Raw genomic sequence first — 17,456 nt, forward strand, 5'->3', positions numbered from 1 at the left:
AAAACAGCCCTTATTAGGGCTACCACATAATTTCTTATAAAGAATTCATAAAAAATCATTAGAACTTAATAATATTTCTTTTACTTTTCCATGTTTCACCACCTTTATTCTCTCCTGAGCTAACACTACTTAGTGTATTTCACTTTCAAAATCGAATCTCACGTTGAATTGTTATTTCAATTCCCTATAATTTGTGTTTCAACAACGAATCAACTTGGGAAATTCTCTAACCAGTAAACGTTCAAATATGTCACATCCCGATTTTCGATTTTTTGCATTTAATCGGTAGAGAGGCCAAAAAAAAAATATATAATTTGAACCAAATTCATATTTGTGCTTTTTAGGCCGCCATGACGTTTCCAGTCCCGTCCGAAACATACACAATATACTATATCATAAACGAATGAAGATATGGTAAGACATTTTTGGATAAAATTCTCGGTCATACTAGCTATAAATACTAAAACGGTTAAGACCAATATTAGCGCGTTACTAAAAATATACAAACATTGATTTCATGGGCTATTTTCTGTTAGACGTTTTTTTGAGTCTTTAATTCATTCTATGTAGAAACACTTATGGTTCTGACATAAATTGGTCCTAGAGCATTGAGCGCAAATGATAACTTCAACAAAGACAGTATTATGTTTACTTTGTTCAATGAATAGAAAATCTAGATAAATATATAACCATTTGCGTTTACTACTTGACAACAAAATGCAAACACTATGTTTCGTATTAAAAAATCATGAGAAGTGATTTGATTGTCATGTTTTGAAATAATTGTTTAAAGATTTTGAGTGTTTCGTTGGAATAGTGCTGATTAGGCAAATAATGAAATATATTTTGTTTTTACTGAAAGTTTACAGATCGCTTCAATCAAATATCCATTGCATTCAAAACATAAAATTCAAACGAATCGTAAAGGCTTATTTTATTTTTGACGAAAGAAAAGTATAAATAGAGTGCCGTTTCTGTTGCGGGCAAAAGTTTAGTTTTAAATTTCGTTCAGCAAACAATATACAAAGAAGCAAAAAAAAGATGTCTGGCCGTGGAGGAAAAGGCGGTAAGGGAGGAAAAGGCGGAAAGGGAGGATCCGGTGGTGCCAAACGTCATCATAGAATATTGCGTGATAGTCTCCTAGGCATCACAAAACCAGCCATACGTCGTTTGGCTCGTCGTGCTGGTTGCAGGCGTATTTCGGGTAACATCTACGTAATAGCTCGAAGCGTGTTGAAAAATTTCTTGACAAAAATCATCGGAGATGCAGTCACATACACCGAACACGCCAGGCGCAAGACAATGACCGCTATGGATGTCGTCTACGCTGTGAAACGTCAAGGCCGCACTTTGTACGGTTTCGATGGCTAGTGAGCCAACAAATAAAAACATCTATATAAATCATCAGAGTATTTTTAAAATCAATCAAATATTTTCAAATTAAAATAACATAAACAAATAATAATAAATTATTATGAAGATTTCTTGTCAAAATTGAAAGAGGCTTTGGAAATTTACTTGAACATTTTAAATCCAGTAAATGTTTCCCGTTTTTAAAAAAACATTTTAAACATAGTTATGATGGTTCTTTTCAGATTATGTGTTTACACAGAAGTTGACTAATTTCTATGACATTTCAATGACGAAATATACAAAGTCTTAGAAACAATTTTCCATCATTCTTCACAAAATTATTTGATGTAGTATAAATAAAAAAAAACGAAAGTAAATATGGATTTTCAATTTAATTTAACCCTACAATTAGTTACAATAACATATAACTCGTACATATTATCAAAAAAGTTAGTATTTATTTGGTTTAAAAAATTCATTGGTTAAAATAATTACGGTGGTCTTCAGAGTTTTCTGAGATTAATGAGGTGATTTTATTCTTTTTAAAAAATAGCAATCCAAAAATTTAGCGAAAAACCGGAATGATAAAAAAGATCAGATTTTAAAAATAAGAATGTTGGTACTTTTAATGATTGTAATTTGATTTAAAAGTGTGACGGGTTTTTTATTTTTTTATGTAAATTCCATCATGCATCACTTAATATACAGTGTAGCAAGGTACATTTGAAAAACATCTTCGTCTCTTAAGCGATCGTAGTTAAGATTTTATTAAACATATTTATTGTTAAAATAAAAAAGAATGAACGTTTTTGATTTTCGTCCCGGTAAAAGATTATCTACAATATTTAAGATTAATACCTGTTTTGACAACCATACCTCAAATATGAAGAAGTTTGCAATTGTTAATTATTCCAAAAATAAAAGTATATAGAAAAATCACATTCTTTTTCCATTCTCGTAAAAAAAACACCTGAATTTGGTTAATTAATAATATGAAATAGCTCTTTATTGTTCAATACAAATGTTTTATTAGATAATCGCAAATAACGAATATTAAATGATTTTATTTTAGTTTGGAATTTGATAGAGGCAAATTGTGGATTTGCGAATGATAAATCTAATTTAAAAAAGGAAAAACCAAAAATCAAATGCAAGTCAAGAGACTCATGCTACAGACATATTAAAATTGGCAATGATTGTTTGAATGCAAATCGATTCGAAAATATTGATGTTTATTGTTCGTCTTTGTCTTTAGCGCCGTGTTTCAAAATTCTAGTGAATTCTATATAATCGAAGAGACCGTTTTTGATCGGCGCTTCACGATACATTTCATCGACATCTTCATCGGTGAAGCGATCGCCCATCGTGGTTAAAAGTTCACGCAAACGTTCTTCTGGAATGAGTCCCATATTCTCTTCGTCGAAGCATCCAAATGCATTTTTAATCACATCTTCTGGGTCCGTGCCTTGCAAACGTTCACCAAACAATGTCAAAAACATGGTGAAATTTATTGGTCCCGGTGCCTCATTCATCATGCCATCCAAGTAATCGTCGCTTGGATTCTTTCCGAGTGATGCAAGCATATCATGTAAATCCTCCTTTTCAACGAAACCATCGCGATTCTGGTCAATCATGTTAAATGCTTCCTTGAATTCGGCTATTTGAGCTTGATCAAACATTGCGAACACATTGGATGTGGCACGTTGAGCGCGCTTCTTTGTTGTGGCACGACGACCGGCTGTTTTACGTGATGACATCTTTTCTGAAACATGAACAAAAAGAAAACAACAAAAACATCTAATTAGTTCACATGTAATAAGAATAATTTCAATTCGCACATCTGTGGCTTAACTATGTCGTTATGCGTATGTCATTTAGTTGTCAAATTAATAAGAAAATGAAATCCGGGTGTTGATCGCCCATGACTCATTCGTATAAAACCTTTAAGAAACTATCATTATGACTTAGTGTGTGCGTTCACATACAAAATTGGTATGGGTTTTGTGCATTTTGGTCGTAAATCTGTCGCTCTAATCAACAAATCAATTCTAAATGTGTACATATCATGTGTGTGTTGTCTTTGCCAATTCATTACCTAAAATGGTGCGAATTTATGCGCTCAATTTTATTCTATTTTTTTATGTTTGTTTCAATTCGAAAAAGTAGACCAAACGATTGTGTTGTTTGTGTATTATTTGTCGACTTTATATCGCATACACTTACACACATAAAACGCCTCGCATCTACTTAAACATGTACACAACAAATAAAATAAAACATCAGCAAAATTCAATGCACTTTTATAATAGCATTGAACATGATTATTAAATATGAATGTAAATGGAACACATTTTAAGTGCTTTAATGTATTTAAAGCGCGATAATTTGTTGATTATTGTAACAGAGAAATTCCATAATATTCGATATTGTGACGTCACTTACATGGAATCTTCATTCCGTTTTCACACTATATTTATACAATGATTCACTTTTAACGAAGATCTACTCACCTTATCGTTTTAAAAAATCCAACGGAAAATTTCAATAAAAGAATTTCACGAATGAAATTTGTAGAATTTATGAAAAACAAAACAATTTTTTTATTGTAAAAATAGATGTGCAATTTTGAAGGTATACTTTTGGAATTGCTACACCTTAAAGTGTCGTTCGTTTACTAAAGACGTTTGCCGTTTACCAATCGCTGTGATGTTTCATTGTTTTGTCGTAGCCGTTTCGTAGAAGAGTGAGTGAAACAGATAGCGATGACTTGAAGCGAGACGCAGCGAATGCATGACAGATGTTACCAGATGCGAAATTATGTACGACAGAACTACCAACGTTAATATGAAATTTGAAAAAAAAACGGATGGATTGATTTTTGTTCATAAAAAGAGAGAGATACATTCAAATATTAAACGACGAAATGAAACGTTTAAATTGAAAGCCGAAAATGATTGATGTTCGAATTAAACAATTATAGTTTAAAATTAAGTAATAATGGTATTTCGTCTTTTCGATGGAAAATACTACTTTCTAGTATGGTATTGCCAATTTCATTTGAAAATCAACATCAAAATCGCTTGAATAAAATCATCATTAAGAAAAAAAGAAGAAAATTATTATTTACTCCAAAAAAATGCCGATTTCCTTCACAGAAATAAAACTGCTAATCCAAATTCCATATTTCCAAACATTTTTTTTATTTACAAATAAAATATTCATATACTTAAAAAATTCTTATGATAAAAGTACGTAAAAGATCTTTTCAATTGTTCAATTCATTCGTTACAATTTAAATTTAAAATCGACATATATTTAATCCAAGATCCGAACGGTCTTGCTATTATACTGTGCATTTTGTGAAGACATTTGCTATTTTACATTAATTAAAATGACTGAATTGCTTACATACTAAATACATATCATTTTCAGCTACGATTAAATTACTTTGCTTAAAATATATCGACTAACAAGAAGACAGTCATTTCTCACAATCAATATTTTGCAAATTGGCATTAAAACATTCATATCAAAGTGTATTCGTGTGTGTGTTTAAAAAGAAATTCAGATTTTCATTTGGACGATGTTCATCGTATCGCCATTCCATTTATGGTGACAACGCTGGCCGCTCCTTGTGCGGGAGGTGGTGGTGGCAATGGTTCTGGTTCGTATACATCTTCGTTTGTTTGCATCTCATAGGGAGCATCGTAGTATGGTTCTGCTGGTATTTGATCGTAAATATTTTCTGCAAATACAAAGAAATACATTAAAAATTCCACTTTCTACATTGTACGTACACGTGTAGCTTACCTGTCGATCGATTGTTAGTGTCGTTCAAATGAGGTGGATGGAATGTGTTAAAGGTGGCTTGATTTTGATATAAATTATCCATATTTTGTCGATTTGTTTCTAAACTTGAATACGACATGACGGCCGCATTTTGATCTTCTTTTCTTTCGGCCGCCTGAACATTTTCAGTGTTTTTAACTGGTCTGGCTTTGTTTCGATGCAGTACAATTAATGCGATCAAAACTAGTAAGATTATGATAATAGCAACACCGATTGCAATGCCAGTTCCAAGACCAGCACTGTCTTGGGCATCACTGGCAGCCAATTCGCAACGTGGCTCTTCGCCACTCCATTTCGCATCATCCATACATTTACGCAAATAGGGACCGATTCGTTGGAAATTTGGTATGCAATGATATTCCACTGAACCACCGTAGATTGTTGATTCGTTAACAACAATAATACGACCATTTTCGATTGTATTCGGTCGATCACAATCGACTGGTTTACAAATGGGCGATTTTCCTGCCCAACGACCATTTTTCAAACAAACGCGCGTTTCATTTCCGATCATATTGTGACCCTTTGGACATGAGAATTTTGCAATTGAACCAACCGTTCGAATATCAGCATCGACAATCACATTTTCGGCCATATCTGGAATATCACATGTTATCTCAACACAAGACGGTGGATCGTGGCCCCATGTTCCATTTTCTAAGCACAGTCGACGTGAAATTCCATCCAATTTAAAGTTTTCATCACATTCATACAAAATCGTTGATCCATAGTATGTTGCGTTTTGGGTTAGAAGCACTTTTCCATTTTTAATTTCGGCCGGTTGATCACAATCCACAACTGAAAAGAAGATTTTTTTTATCAATTATTATTGATTTTGATTGAAATAAAAATGAATGAAATGACTTACATATACACTCCGGCATCGATCCGCTCCATGCGCCATTTTCTTCGCATGTAACCAACGGTTCGCCAATAATTTTATATCCACGTTCACAACGATATTTTGCAAGAGCTCCAATTCTATCAATAAAATTGTATAAAAAAATATTATTTATATCAATATTTCGAAATAATAAGTAGAAATTCTTGACCTAACCAAAAATAGAAACTTGTATCGAATGAAAACTGAATTGAAAGTATATACGTACTTATAAGTTTGAACGCTCTTTTTCGGATTATTTTCAGCGGTACGAATTAAAGTTCTGCCATACATACGGTCGTTACCGGTGACCGATAGAATACTATGTGGTGCAATAACTGGTTCAGTGCATCGAATTTCTTCGCATCTAGGTGTTTCATCACTCCATGCGGCACCGTCCAAACATCGTCGTTTCTCAACACCTTGCAGCCGATGCGAGTTAATGCAAGAGTACACAACTTCCGATCCAATATACGTTGTATTCTGAATGTATTTAAATGATCCATATGGAATCGGTTGAACTGGACCACAATCGATATATTCACAAACGGGTGCCTCTCCACTCCATTCACCAGTTTCTGTGCATTTCAATTGAGATTCACCGCGTAGCTTATGACCAGCATCGCAGTGATATTCAATCATTGAGTGAATGTTGTAATCATAACCAACGACATATGAGCCCGGCGGGAGATTTGGTGCTTCGCATGTAATCACTGCAGAATAAAAAGAGAGAGAGAGAAATTGAAACGAATGAAGTGACGATTTGAAAATGATGTTCTCTAAATGAGTGAATGTCCCAATGGGAAAGCAAATGAAAAAGTAGAAATTCATGTTCGCTTACATTCACAAGCCGGTGCATCATCGCTCCATTTGCCGTCTTTCGTGCAACGTAGTTCACCATTTCCAACAAGCCAATAGTCATCATCACACTAAATATGGTGAAAAAAAGAACAATCTCATTAGATTTTGTGCAATTTCAAAATGAAATCATCTGTCAAACAAACCTGATATTTAACGATTGAACCAACTGTTGTTGTGCCATTTACTAATTGAATGCTGCCCCGATCCGGTCTAACTGGAGTACCACAATCAACATATCGACAAATTGGCGCTTTTCCACTCCATTCTCCTCCTAACCCACATGTTATGATCTAAAAATGTGTTTCGAAAATTTACCAATTATTTCGAAGAAAATTTCATTTCTCTTCATTAATTTTTTTGAATTTTCTCTTCATACCGGATCTCCAATCAACACATATCCCTGATCACACTTATAAACAGCTGTTGCTCCGGCTCGTTTGCCGCTCAAATCAACTGATCCGCCAGCAATTTGTATTGGATCCGGACACCAATCGACAAGACATTGTGGCTGTTTGCCCGACCACCCATCGATGCCACACGTGCGATTCTCATTGCCAATCAATGTGTAATTTTCATGGCATGTGTACATGGCTTGAGCGCTAAATGATGTTCTATGTTCTGGCAAAATGATTGCACCATGCTCAAGTGTCGGTAATTCACCGCAGTCAATATCTAATTCAATTTAAATAATTTTGAATTGTTATTTAATTTCCGTCAAATTAAGACAATTTGCTGTTTAAACGTACATTTACAGGTCGGTGCTTTTCCACTCCAAATACCATTTTCACATTGACGACTTCCATTGCCGATGAGGGCATGTCCAATTGGACATGAATATGTAATATTCGCACCATTCGTATAATTTCGACCCGACACCGTTGTATTCTGCAACGAATCTGGACTTCCACATGACAGAGGCTCTATATAATTCAATGACCAAAACGAAAAATAAAAATTTAAGCGAAATTGCCTTCGAGTAATTAGCATGCGGTAAATTTTTATTGTAGTCTCACCGTGTTGACAAATGAAGTGTAAATAGTCAAGATTACAGCCAACATCATTCCATAACCAATTCCTCCCGCCGTCTAAGACAACACAATTTTGTTCGCCATTGTAATTGTTCGGTTGATCACGGCCCCATGCGGGCTTCAATACAATATCACCTTTTTAGCAACAAAAAACAAAAAAACACATTTTATAATAACAAAGTACATGTTTTTGTTTCTCTCTTTATGCTGTGGAAAAGTACAAAAGGGAACCATTTTTTTCACTTTGCATTTTATGACAGATTAGATTTTGTTCGAAGAGAAGAGAAAAAAAATATGCAAACAAAGGATTGATAACAATCATTTGCCTACATTTTACAATTTTACTGTTTTCTATGATTAGTTTTTTTTTCTCATGTCGGTAGGCTGATTTTGAAATCAGTGTTTAGAACGTGCACATAATATTCGCATACGAATGCCATAACAATAAACAAGTGAGCTGGAGACAGAGAGAAAACAAATGCCTTTAAGAAGCAAAAAGGCAGATATTAGCAATAATTAATGACACGTTCAATTGGTTACGTCGACGATGTTAGATTCTATGCATTTAACGGTCTGTGGGTAACCGTTTTTCGAATAACAGCCGCACAAAAGAAAACAGAAAACATCAGTCTCGTCTTTAATAACAATAATGTGATGTGCAATAATTTTCACAGCATTCATCGATTTTTCTCACACATTTATTATAATAATGTGCTTTTTTTCTTCATTCGAAATGTTCGATGTTATGGTTTGAGCTCATAGTTCGCGCATGCCAAAAATATTTTGTATTTCTTTCACCAAACATGTTCAATTTCAATTTGATTCATTTAATGACTATGCAATGACAAACGTTACGCGTTGACCTCCACCGTATTCGATTCACACATACACGCCGTGAATCTCGTTGATTTTTGTGTGCAAATACTTTTATTTTTACCTTTCATGGTTTATCACAATCGAAAAATCTGTCAAAGTCATCAGAATTGAACTTACCATTAACCCATTTCCATGTGCGTGATGTGTATCCCGGCTCTTTTTGCGCACCAATCCAAACCAATTGTGTACGAAGCTCCGTCTTGCGTCGTTCAAGCTCCGATAAAATGTAGTCTTTCGTTGTTCCGCGGAAATCGTGAATCAAATCTCCACCTAAGAAGAACCAAAACGATATCAATAACCATTTTACAAAATACACTCGACAAAATTAGTGGACGTGAACGTGGCTATATCGTTCCAGATAAAACATGCCTGTAAATTAGTTTCTTAAATACTTCATTCAATGCTCGCCACCCGTTAAAAACACCATAGATCACCACAATTTAATTTAGCAGAACGAATCTAATTTATTAATGTGATTGCAATTAAGATTAATCTCTCACTTTGTTTAGCTTGTGAGGTTGGGTTTTTTTTTGTATAAATGGCCATAATTTTCGTGAATTATCATGCATAAAAACATTATTTTTATGCATTGTTTCAACTGTTTACAAAGTAATTTAAGGCAAGCACATGCCAATGCTTGAGTGTATGATAAAATGTCACTCTTTGAAAAATGACATTTTTCACACGGTTGCAAACAATTCAGCTCTCTGTTCTCCTGGTCATAGAAAAACAAAAAATTACCGTGCGATTTGCAGATTTGTTGTGCCTTTTCATAGCTCTCGCCGCGTGTAACGTGGAATTCAAAACAAGTACGGTCGAATGTTTGTAACACTGTGTCCGCATTTAAATTTGGAGCGGCACACCGTTCGGATGAAAATTCTGTGGAAACAAAAAGGGAATTTTTTGGTTTTAAATTCAATTAAATTCCACATATATGGTTAAACTAGATTTTAACAGCTTACCATCGTTCGAAAATACTTCGACTTCGCACAAACTGAGACTACCTTCAACACCAACTAATTGAATGGCAACGAATTGGCCGACCAAAGGTCGTGCACATGTAAATGTTTTTGATGTGCCTTCATCTGAATGGAAGAAAAATACAATGATAGTAAGAAAGAAAAACAAAGAAAAATAAATAAGCAGACAACAAAACAATCGATCGCAGTGCGTTTTATAAGAACGGAAAGTGTGATTCTGAAAATTTGGTTGAAGGTTTTTTTTGTGTGTGTTCGATTGTGGTGTTGTCTTTTGTCTTATATCCGAAATGGTGATTTTATGATAATGTTGAATAATTTTTAATTTTTTATTTCTTGAATTAAAATGTAATTAAAATCGTTAAGCTTATTTCTTACCCACAGTTCCTGGATACCATGCACACAATGGATTACGTTGCAAATCGAAACTACTGTTTCCAACTCGAATCTCTAAATCTTGAAGCGGTGGAAATCCGCAACAGCCTCTTGTTGTGATTCTCACAACGCGAATCGTCTGCGGTGCCAATAAATCGACGCGCCACCATGGCGATACCTCTTTTTGTGTTTCCGAGCATTTTTGTTCGTCGGGATTTTCATTACCCAATTTACCATCGTTTGCTAAACCAGCCGGACCAGCTCGCGTTGATGATGATTGATTCACCGGCTTTCGGTATGCCACATTTGTACCTAAATACATCACAAACAATATTCAATTATAAAAAGAAACATATAAAAATTCGCAAAGAAATAAAAAAAAAACAAACAACTCCCGCATAAATCATCGTTGTGCGAGCAACGAAATTGAATTAAATTGCATAATTTTATCATCAATTTTTGTTTGAAGCAATATGCCATTGTTACACCTTTCGCTGGTTTTTATTTCTCATCTCTCGTCGTACTCATCGACGTACATTGGAAACAACATTCACACGCAACCGAAAATAAAAAAGCAGCAGCAACAACAAGACGACGATTATGCCGAATGAAAACAATATTCTTCCGTAATATATTATTTAATTATTCGTTTTTTTGAGTTATATTATGATAATATGAACAAATAAATATATGACGCGCGCGCAACAAGCGAATAAATGTGATCGTTGAGATGCAACTCTCAAAACACATTCAAATGAAATATATGCAAAATGAGCGAGAAAAAAACCGCGCATAAAAAATGGAAGAAAAAAATCATGTTCACACGCACACGATGGCAAAAAAAAAGAGAAGCAGATTCTCCAAATTATATGTGCGACTTCGTGGCCACACGATTGTTGTCGTCATACACTCATGCACAATGCTCAGTAGGAGCCATGCATATCGCATTGAGTAAAAGTGATGAAAAGAGCAAATGCCGAGTGATGAATAACAAACATTTTCATGACATTTTGCTTGGCACAGGAGGAGGCGAAATTCAGTCATTTTCCAGCAAATTAGTAATTTTCAGCATGAAACCTTTTTATGCTACCAAAAAAAAACATGCAATCATATTATTAGATACACGTTTTTTTTAATTACTATGGAATGGAAATGAGTGGTTTTCGTCTAAAAAAACCAGAATTTCTTTGGCCAGTTAATTGAAAATTATACTGCGGCGAAAAAAAAGGTGAAATCAAGAAATTAAAAAAAAAAATCAATTTCATTCAAAATGGCAAAATTTGCATCAATTTGAGCATGAGAACAAAAATTTTGACGGTGTGAATGTCTTCATTTCTCAAACTCGCTTTCTTTTCTCAGCAAACAAAAATTATATCAGATTATGATATAGACTTTCTCGATGGTTTGGCAAATGCCGTATTTCGCAGGTTAATAAAAAAATATGTAAATATTTGCATATATGCGATGAATAGATGATTATAACACAAAAAATCTGCATAGAAATTGAAATTGAGCTGTGTATTATGTGTACTTACCACAAAATGGTAGATCTTTTTCCCATCCACGCTTTGGATCACATTTCGTGACACTTGGACCGAATAATTCATATCCCGAATCGCATTCATAATGCGCTTCTGATATGCCCGATTGGCCGGAAACTGTTGTTTTTACTTTTGCATTCAACGGCACGGCCGGTTGACCACACACTGAAAAGAAAGAAAAAAAAAACCGAAGCAACGATTCATTATTAGATGATATTCAAACGTACAAGTGAAAATGCAAAATAAAAGATTTAAATTCAATAATATTTAAATGGAGATTGAGTATATTTCTTAAGTGCTCTGAATCGAAACGCGCCAACAAAACGGAGCTCAATTCATTCAAATGAAGACCAAAGTGTGCCCATAATTTATCGATTCAATCGTTCAAATCGAATCGCTTTGTATTTGAATACATCACCATACATGTGCATTTGATTGTTGTTGGCGTGAATAGCATAAATCACGCACTGACAACATTGACCAATTCGAAAATGCGGAAAGAAAGCAAAAACAAATCGCAACAATATCAATTGGCCGATTATTATGCAAATTCTCTCTCGTCTTGTTTACAAATCTGAAAATTATTGTTATTTGCAAAGAAAATGCCATTCAAAATGCAACCGACACAATTCGTTGAACTTATAGTAAATTGACTACAATTTGTAAATAAAAAGAGTTTTGTTTGATCAAATACGGTGCCGCGCACATTAGACAATGTTGAAGTTAAATCGGTTCAATGGTTTTTTTGTTATTTTTATTTTTTTGCGAAATCGAATATCGTTCGAATCGTAATACTTGATCACCATACGACAAGTGAATTGTTTCAAAGATTTAGCATTGCGTTACAAACTAGTTACGGCCAACTGATTACCGCAAAACAAGCAACCATTTGATATTATTTTATTCGATGAACGCGAGCCGAATGTTTTCCCCCGTATTTCAAGAAAATTGACCGTTTTTTTTTTTTTTGCATTAATCCATCAAACGTCGAATACAAATTTCAATCGTATCGAATAAATCTCTTATCCAGGCCGATCTTTGTCCATTTGTTTTGAGTAAACTACACTTGACAAACCAACCAACCGACTGTGAGAGTGTAAAAGAGCTAGAAAACCGATTGTATGAGATTTTGTAATGGTTGAATAAAAAATGAGCTCCTTTTATATTTTGTTGCAATTAAATTCGTTGTGGAATTTATTAATGAGGTGAACATTCCGAAAAAGTGTGTAACATAAAGTCTTTGATACACAGTTGTGAGATTATATATAATATTGAAGACGATCGTTCCCATCGGCATACATTTTTAGCCGAATTAGCGTTATTATTTCTATTAAAATGCAGTGAAAATACCATTTTACGCAATTATACGTTATTAAACTGTTTCGCAGAAATTAACGACGAAAACAAAGGCGCCGCTGAAACACATCTCTCTTTTTTTTCACCATAATTCGATATTAATTTACATCTTCCACTGGGAGATATTAAACATTGCCATTTGCATAAAGAAGCTGCTTTCTTCATGGGGTGAATTAATACAAAAAAATAAGTTCACTTCTTGATTATGGGCTCTCTTCTGACAAATTCCCAAATTATATACATATTTCCATTCTTTGATTGTGTTTTTTTAAAGAGAGAAAATCTCTCGGCTATTGTCGCCACCACCATCATCATTATCTTCATTATATATTTCTAATTGACTCCAAATTTGTACCATGTTTCACATTCATCATCGGCCTCGTCAATTATCAAAGTTTTCTTCTTCGAATTCACCTGCGCGAACGAAATCGAGAGAGAGAGAGAGAGGGAGAGAGAGAGAGAGATTCTCAAACAATCGCCAGTCAGTGTAATTGATACAAAATGAATCTCGTGCAGACTGCGCCGCGAACGCACACACCAAACAAAACGGAATTGAAACGCAATCGAATCGGTAAATGATTAAATATAATTTTTGAATTTACCTTGAACGTTCTTCTTTCTCTCTTCATCAGCTCGCACTGTATCTAAGACAAACGAATGTATTGACTTTGTATATACTACCTGTGCGTGCGTATAGAGCTCTATTTACCGACCGGAATGATTGAGAGATTGAAGAGAGAGATCATTGGAACAAAGACAACGAACGCAACGCACACAACTCTAAGGTAAAGGGTATATTATGCCGCGAGTCGTCACTCTCTTACGAAACACATGTTCAAATCTTTGAACCATGAGTATTGAGTACTTGAAAACCATTCATATACACAAAATACATACGGTTTGTACCGAAAAAAAGTCAAGAGTTTGTGATCGCACATTAGAAAAAAGTGCGATCGTTGTTCGTTTCAAGGTGTTCTTGATTGAGCGCATGAATCGATCTGAAATGGAAGCGAAGAAAATCATTGAATCTTATGAGCGCGCGTCATTTTACACATGCACAGCAACCGCGAAGTGCTAAAGTGCGAGATTCAAGTAATTAGAGACAAACAAACAAAAATTTTATTTTGAGCAGCCACCAAATCTGGAAATAGATTTGTTTTTTCTTCGATTTGCGAACAAGTTTGGACAAGTAATTAAAGTCGTTTGAATTTTGTCATGCGTTCGGCCAGGTTGCCAGAACAATTAATTGGTCTCACACAAAATGATTTTGCAGTTTGCAAGAAAAAAAAAACAATCATAAAAATCGAAAAAAAAAACCTTAGCACTTTTATACGTTATTGACCCAACAAGTTACCTCGTTAAATTCAAATTTTCAATCGAATCGTTATTTGCGAAATTCACATTTCAAATTTGAAACAAAATTGACTAAAAAATGACAAATTCGTTAAGCTGATAATGAATTACTTAAGGAAAAGTCAATTTTTCAACGTGTTTTTTCTTTGGTTTGCAATTTTTTTGCGTCTGCAATTGCCACTTAATTTAATGAGTTTATTGAAATCGTTTGCGATTCGATGATAATTTTCAAATTGCATAATTGATACTTTTGATAATTGAGTTTGAAGAGAGAGAAAAAAGGGACGGGTAACCTTTTGGAAACATTTGAGACCGAATCTCTTGAGCAAAAGTCGAATTGGCAAAGCACTATCAACAATATTCAAAAAGTGTCTAATGAATTAATCGATTGGTTGCCGATAGAAGATTGACGGCAATTTTTTTTCGATTGATAGATGTGTTGTCACAAACCGTTTTTACTAAATGGTTTTTTTGTCGTTGTTTTTACGTTGATTCAATTAAATGTCGATTTGGTTTTTCGTTGAAATGCGATTGTCGCGTCTTTCATATTGGATAACTGTTTGAAATGGAAACTGTTATGCAAAAGGAAATTCAATTCGAGTACGTTTCCATGTCACTGGACATCACGAAATTTTAGCACTTTTTAAGGCAATCTATTGTTGTGCGATTCATTTTTTGTTGGTGATTTGTAAAACCCACGTTCAACCCATTCAAATGAAACATTTCAAAAGGAGTCATCACCCTAGAAGAAATAAAAGACTTTCATTCGAAACCGACAAATGACATATTCCAGTGGTGTAATCACATTTTTAAAAAAATCCCATACCGGATTAATCATTCAAACGGTTCGAATCGAGTATAATCCGAAATGGGAACCCCTCAGAAAAAAAGACGAATCAAACAAATACTTTCGAACATTTTATTTTTTTATGTTTATCTTATTAAACAGTGATTTGAAGGTGAAAAACCCTACGGAGATGTTATTTGATTAGGCGAAACAAAAAGACACTGTTAATAAACACGAATATTCAAATAAAAGAGAAATGCCTCACACTTCCAATTCTTGTAATTGTGTGTGTGCGCTATGTACGATTGAGGAGTCATTGAATTAATCGATTGTCGGATTGCGTGCGTAATTCTATCGATGATTGAACGTGATCATGTGAACAAATAGAGAAAAAAAAGCCGAACAGTTATGATCGATTGAATTTTATGGCAGGTCAAAGCCGTTTCTATTGAGCCTCAAAAAATCTGAATGTTTATTTTTCGCACCTTCATCACTTCGCTTTTTTCGTCGATTTATGAAAAATTCTGATTACTTCAATTACAATTGTTTCCTTCCATCGAATTATTATGATGGCCAGCAATTACATTTTACGTGTTGAAATTGAAGGGAGAATCACCGTTACTATTCAACTTCTGTATGGTAATCGCGTAAATAGGTAATGTTTTTCTTTTATTGCGACACACGCAGCGCTGTAGTTTACATGAAGAAAGTGTGTTATCATCAAGATGAATCGTGTATTGTTCAATTCATTTCTTAAAAAAATAACTGGCCGAATGATGACGTGCGTTCTTTGCTTGCCTTCTCTCGACACAAATGTAGCACATAAATCACGAGAATTTTGCAAGCATCTTATTAAACGAGATTGTTCTTCTTGTTTTGCTCAATCGTTAATTATGATTATTCTTGTTGAAAGATATGAAAAGAGAGGATGAAATTTCGAGATCAAGTTGTTTTTCTTGTATACCAAATGTTGATGACCGATGTCATCACAAACAATTTTTTTGTCGGTCGACGTTGTTAACATTTTTATTAATATACCGAAAATATTGTACAAGCGGCTCGCATTTGTTTATTCTTCTTGTTTGCATCGCTTTGATTTTAAACATGTGCCGGTGATAATATGTAGAAAATTTATTAGCACAACGATGAACGGTACTGGGGAAAAAAACTGAAATGGTATTGTCATAAAATGTCAGCACAAGAATGTAGCCAGTCCCAAGAGAACCGGACTTTATCTAAATTAACACATGTTAATTCATCGCTTAAAATGAGGCGATTTTTATCGAATGCTTTTAGGTCAACACATTTTCAAATCTCATTTCAAATTTGATACATTTTAAATCGAATCGAGTGGTAGGCTCTTTTTGGTATTTTTTTGGTTTCAAAAAATGTGTCTATCCAAAAAATAAATTCGATTTTCTCAACTTCCCAAACATTCACTTGCTGTTGAATTGATTAAATTTCATAATTCGATCGATTGTTCGTCACAAATTTTAATTGCAAAGCAAATGATGAAACATAATTGTATTCTGAAGCCATGCCCATATACAGCTGATCATTCAGTCGGTGACACTTTTTACTTCAACCATCTTCCATCGATGATGAAATCACGGTTTCAAAACGCCAGCAGGAAAACAAAACGAACCTGAAATAGTGCGCGATTTTAATTCAATTATAATCGCATCTGCTCGCACTTTCATTCAACCAATCACTGTTGTACACATACCAGTAACTCTACCCATACATACTGTGACATAATCAAAATTCAAGTGCGACAAACAATGCAACCATTTAGATGTGATCGTATTTATGCGTATCTATTTCACATGGCGTTGTCTTCTTCGTTTGAACCATCAATTTATTTTTCGTCAATTGGATGTTGTTGCATGAGAAAACAATACGTAGTCTGCATGCTAATTTGATTATAACCATTTGATGTAATTCGCTTTCGAATTTGAAATACTTTTTTGAACGAAATTGGACAAAGTCCAAAATCAGACTCAATACGTGTTTAACACACGGTGTGTTAATTGAGTCGAATACAGATTATTAGCAACAAGAAATTACATCAAAAATTTAAATTAATTTACGCGAGAGTATGTAGGGTTTTAAGGTCAGATGAGCTCGCCAGTTCTCAAGATATGCTAATTTAATGTTTTACTTAGCTGTCGGATAAATTTCCGTTCTATTGTATTCTATCACAGTTTGTGCTGCTCCATA

The 17,456-nt window shown here is 34.2% G+C and overlaps 3 protein-coding genes across 5 annotated transcripts in view; 1 reads left to right on the forward strand and 2 right to left on the reverse strand.

Moving 5' to 3' along the window:
* Window positions 1-842: 842 nt before the first annotated feature.
* On the forward strand, window positions 843-1,404 carry LOC116343884 (histone H4-like). Its single transcript, XM_031772184.1, has one exon. It carries the CDS (start codon window positions 1,042-1,044, stop codon window positions 1,369-1,371), a length of 330 nt encoding a protein of 109 aa, XP_031628044.1. The 5' UTR covers window positions 843-1,041; the 3' UTR covers window positions 1,372-1,404.
* A 1,145-nt stretch (window positions 1,405-2,549) lies between these two features.
* On the reverse strand, window positions 2,550-4,039 carry LOC116343848 (myosin regulatory light chain sqh). 3 transcript variants are annotated; one of them, XM_031772122.1, is made up of 2 exons: window positions 3,864-4,039; window positions 2,550-3,110 (listed from the first exon to the last, which is right to left on the reverse strand). In XM_031772122.1, exon 2 carries the CDS (start codon window positions 3,108-3,110, stop codon window positions 2,586-2,588), a length of 525 nt encoding a protein of 174 aa, XP_031627982.1. In that variant the 5' UTR covers window positions 3,864-4,039; the 3' UTR covers window positions 2,550-2,585. The 3 variants fall into 3 exon arrangements, with proteins under 3 accessions (XP_031627982.1, XP_031627979.1, XP_031627980.1); XM_031772119.1 differs by having other exon boundaries at window positions 2,550-3,115; window positions 3,864-4,038; XM_031772120.1 differs by lacking the exon at window positions 3,864-4,039 and adding an exon at window positions 3,796-3,819 and having other exon boundaries at window positions 2,550-3,115.
* Window positions 4,040-4,619: 580 nt separating this feature from the next.
* LOC116344167 (sushi, von Willebrand factor type A, EGF and pentraxin domain-containing protein 1) overlaps window positions 4,620-17,456 on the reverse strand; it is a 33,658-nt gene continuing 20,821 nt past the window's right edge. Inside the window, exons 3-16 of the mRNA XM_031772593.1 lie at window positions 11,735-11,905; window positions 10,203-10,511; window positions 9,810-9,932; window positions 9,589-9,726; window positions 8,965-9,117; window positions 7,957-8,106; window positions 7,690-7,863; window positions 7,320-7,615; window positions 7,087-7,233; window positions 6,924-7,011; window positions 6,312-6,795; window positions 6,071-6,183; window positions 5,164-6,000; window positions 4,620-5,098 (exon numbers count right to left, since the gene is read on the reverse strand). Coding sequence (XP_031628453.1) covers window positions 4,941-5,098; window positions 5,164-6,000; window positions 6,071-6,183; window positions 6,312-6,795; window positions 6,924-7,011; window positions 7,087-7,233; window positions 7,320-7,615; window positions 7,690-7,863; window positions 7,957-8,106; window positions 8,965-9,117; window positions 9,589-9,726; window positions 9,810-9,932; window positions 10,203-10,511; window positions 11,735-11,905 — 3,341 coding nt within the window. The 3' untranslated portion in view covers window positions 4,620-4,940. The remainder of the gene's footprint in view (window positions 5,099-5,163; window positions 6,001-6,070; window positions 6,184-6,311; window positions 6,796-6,923; window positions 7,012-7,086; window positions 7,234-7,319; window positions 7,616-7,689; window positions 7,864-7,956; window positions 8,107-8,964; window positions 9,118-9,588; window positions 9,727-9,809; window positions 9,933-10,202; window positions 10,512-11,734; window positions 11,906-17,456) is intronic.

This window comes from Contarinia nasturtii, unplaced genomic scaffold (genome assembly GCF_009176525.2).
Source record: "Contarinia nasturtii isolate CC-2019 unplaced genomic scaffold, AAFC_CNas_1.1 Cnas_scaffold_1037, whole genome shotgun sequence".
Taxonomy (NCBI): domain Eukaryota; kingdom Metazoa; phylum Arthropoda; class Insecta; order Diptera; family Cecidomyiidae; genus Contarinia; species Contarinia nasturtii.

Coding starts and splice junctions, on each gene's coding strand:
- LOC116343884 (XM_031772184.1), top strand. CDS start 1,042: ATGTCTGGCCGTGGAGGAAAAGGCGGTAAGGGAGGAAAAGGCGGAAAG.
- LOC116343848 (XM_031772122.1), bottom strand. CDS start 3,110: ATGTCATCACGTAAAACAGCCGGTCGTCGTGCCACAACAAAGAAGCGC.